Genomic DNA, 3,977 nt, shown 5'->3' with positions numbered 1-3,977 from the left:
TTGTGGCAATTGATTCATTACCAAATAAAACCAAGTATTAGTGAATGAAAACTTAGTAACTCTCCAATACATTACTTGATGTTATGGTGTTGCCATGAGCATGCAGATGTTATGGTATAACAGTTCTATACAACAAGAAACAACAACAAAGCCTTGTCCCACTAGGTGGGATCGGCTACATGAATCAAACGACGCCATTGAGCTCTGTCATGTATCATGTCTACAGAGAGACTGTTTACATGTAGATCTCGTTTGACCACCTAATGGATGGTCTTCTTAGGTCTTTCTCTGCCTTTCACTCTTTGTCCATCTTCCATCTCATCCACCTTCCTGACTAGGTGTTCTGTCGGTTTTCTTCTCATATGTCCAAACATGGTATAACAGTTTTATATTGGCCAAAAAAAAAATGATAGAAAAAATGCATTTTATACGTGTATCTGAACGGCCTCTACCAATATCGGCACACACATTTAGCAGTTGATGTGTTTTCTTTCTATAAACCTGAATTTTTTTGTCCAACAGCTCACTTGTTGCTCATTTGTATGGATCTTGATTTTGGCAGGAAGGAAGTGATGAAGATAAGGAAATTGAAACTACGACAATTGAGAAAGTGTTGGTTGATAAATCAAATATAGCTGACTATGTTGGCAAGCCTGTCTTCCATGCTGAACGCATCTACGATCAGACACCTATTGGAGTTGTCATGGGTCTTGCCTGGACAGCTATGGGTGGTTCTACCCTTTATATAGAGACAACCCTTGTCGAAGAAGGGGATGGAAAAGGAGCCCTGAACCTCACTGGTCAATTGGGGGATGTGATGAAAGAAAGTGCTCAGATAGCTCATACAATTGCCAGAAGAATACTACTGGAGAAGGAACCAGAAAATCATTTCTTTGCAAATTCAAAGTTACATCTCCATGTTCCTGCAGGGGCTACACCAAAGGACGGACCTAGTGCTGGCTGCACGATGACGACTTCATTGTTGTCCCTTGCTATGAAGAAGCCCGTAAAAAAGGATCTGGCAATGACAGGGGAAGTCACACTCACCGGGAAGATTCTTCCCATTGGCGGGGTAGGTTGAGAAATGCCATTTATTCCGATCTTATTGGTTATAATCTTTAGCTGCAGTCATGCTTACATATTTTTTTTTTCTCTTTAATATTTTCTTTATGAAAGGAAATGGTATTGTCCATGCGTTGGCTACCTGCTTTCAGTATCTACTCTGCAATTAAAGGCCTACTTGATCTTGAAAATGATCTTATTTTTAAAGTCGAAGACAATGTTGTATTTTTATAATTATTTGAAAAAGATAAAACCATTTTCTGGAACTAAAATATATTTTAGCATATTAACTAACTATAAATGGAAAGACACCAAAGAAAAACTAACCGTAAATGGAAAAAGAATACAAACCTCTATGAACCCTTGCCCAATTTTTGGTGATATGGAGTATTTATTTGCATCCTTGACTCATGCAATGCTTTGAATATGGTGCAGGTTAAGGAGAAAACAATAGCTGCGAGGAGAAGCGAAGTTAAGACCATTGTATTCCCTTCTGCCAACAGGAGAGACTTTGACGAGCTGGCACCAAATGTTAAAGAAGGTCTTGATGTTCATTTTGTTGATGACTTCATGCAGATCTTTGATTTGGCTTTTGATGATGACAATTCCCAGCATTCGGAGAAGTCAGTCTCGCTATAATGCTCTGTAGGATCATCCTTTATTTGAAACTCAATTCTTTGATGTGCTGGTAACCAGCCTGAATTTTGTACTATATTTTTGTATTTAATTTAATGCCAGTGTTTCTTGGACCTTTAAATTCATCTGCTGGGCAGAGGAGAAGTATCATTTTCTCTTTCAGATTTTGTAACCGAGTGTAATAATATGTACATTTATATTTTATAGTTGAGACTTGAGATGTTCGGTATCAAATTGTTTTCTCAAGATGGGGAGTGCTCATGCCTGAAGGAGAATAGTTCGTCTTTCCCTTTTTAATTAATTATAAAGACATTTTAGTATAAAAAAAATATAATATATATTTTCCAAATCAGGTATCCTAACTCTCTCTCTAATAGTTTTCATTCCTCTCCATTCTTTAATTGTTGTCGCGCCTTCTAAAGAGGTGAACTCATAAAATCTCATTTCTATCCAATTTTTTATTATCTTTTTTGATAATGATAGATCATTCTTTATATTGGTTTTATTTAATAAGATTAAAATTTTAGCATGAATAGTTAGATTTATTTAAAAATTTAAAAGTTCACCGGGTTTATAATTTAGTAAAAATATCTTATATTTTGATAAAAATATCTTAAAAAAAGACAAAAAATAAATAAATAAAATGATATTCAAAGTATTCAATTATTATCATGGTAGATAGTGAATGGTTATATTAAAGAGTGATAATGTCCAAGTAACGAGAACTCAAAAGTGTGTTTTTAGAAAGAATTATTTTAAAAAAATATTGGTTATTAATATTTTAAAAAATTAGATAATTACTCATTTTAAATAATAAATTAATTACAAAATAATTTTATTATGGTTAAGATATTAACTCTAATTAAACTGAGGTAACTCAAGTTACAAGTATAGTTAGTTATCATTAAGATAACATCCAATAATTAGAAGTTGACATATCATAGAGGATAAATTATATGTTATTTTAGAGAGGGTTAGATAGGATTTACTAAAAAGTTATCATTGTATTGAAATAAACACCAACGTAAATACCTATCATCATCTTAAATATTCATACATTTATTACTATCTTATATTTTTAGTAAAAATAGAAAGAATTACGTCCCACTTTTAGTCTTTGAGATTGGTGAGTTGTACTGATTTAGTCTTCGAGATCTCAATTGCTCTAAATTAGTGCCCCAAATTCAAAAAAATGCACCACGTTAGTCCTTCTCTCATTTTCTATCATCGGAGCACTAACACCGTCATGACCAATTCTTGCCACATAAACATAGTAACGGTTAGATGATATGCCATAAAAGTGGAGTTACTCCAATTTAATTGTTTCATTTAAGTATGATTTTGGTCCTAAGGTAAAAGTTGAAAATGTTTTTCATCCCCAACTTTTTTTTGCATTCGAATTCGTCGCTAAGGTTTAATTTGGTTTTAAAATCGTCTTTTGGACCAAAATACGCTTCTCCTTCTTCACCAAAATCCTCATTTTCTATTCTTCTTTTTCTTCTTCTCCATCACAACATCATCTCTTTTTACTTCTTCTTCTTCATCAAAGCACCAGCAATAACAACAATAAAACAATGTAATAAACAAAAAAGCAGAAACAGAAATGAAAAAATAAATTTGTATAATCTCCATCACTATCTCTCTCAACTCCAAAGAACAAACAAAAAAATAGAAGTAGAAGCAACCAGAAGCATCAACAACAACAATGGATAATGGAATCAGAATCAGAAGAAGAAGAAACAGAAGCAGAAGAACCATGGAAGTAGAATAGAATTAGAATCAATAACAATAATAGAATCATAATTAGAAATAATATAATTAACAAAATCAACAAATCTACAAAAAAAAAATTAACAATATAATTAACAGAAGATACAGAAGAAGTAACAATGTAATTAACAAAATCAACAAATCAGGAGTAAAATTGGAACCCTATGGAAGAACATCGGCGAGGATGCAAAGCATAGCGGCAAGTGGCGAGAAGCAGCGGCGACCGACGAGGAGCAGTGATGACCGGCGAGCGAGCGAGCGAGCGAGAAGGAGGAGCAGAAACAGCGAGCGGCGCGCACCCTCGCGGATCTGCTAGCGTTGACGTCGAACACTGGCGTCGACGTCCATCCGTCCCTCGCCCTTCCCTCTTCTTCTTCCCCTCGTCCGTCCCTCACCCTTCCTCTTCCCCTCGTCTGTCCCTCGCCCTTCCTCTTCCCCCTTCTTCGTCTTCCCCTCTGACCTTCCCCCTTCTTCTTCTTCCTTTCTGCCCTTCCCCCTTCCCCCTTCCC

At 35.3% G+C, this 3,977-nt stretch overlaps 1 protein-coding gene across 2 annotated transcripts in view; it reads left to right on the top strand.

Annotated features, from left to right (window-relative positions):
* LOC107618105 (lon protease homolog 1, mitochondrial) overlaps positions 1-1,944 on the top strand; it is an 11,996-nt gene extending 10,052 nt beyond the window's left edge. For both annotated transcript variants that reach the window (XM_016320043.2, XM_016320042.2), the window contains exons 19-20: positions 563-1,072; positions 1,498-1,944. In XM_016320043.2, the coding sequence (XP_016175529.1) occupies positions 563-1,072; positions 1,498-1,701 (714 nt within the window). In that variant the 3' untranslated portion in view covers positions 1,702-1,944. The remainder of the gene's footprint in view (positions 1-562; positions 1,073-1,497) is intronic.

This window comes from Arachis ipaensis, chromosome B09, assembly GCF_000816755.2.
Source record: "Arachis ipaensis cultivar K30076 chromosome B09, Araip1.1, whole genome shotgun sequence".
NCBI lineage: Eukaryota > Viridiplantae > Streptophyta > Magnoliopsida > Fabales > Fabaceae > Arachis > Arachis ipaensis.
This window is presented reverse-complemented; position numbering and strand designations above follow the sequence as displayed.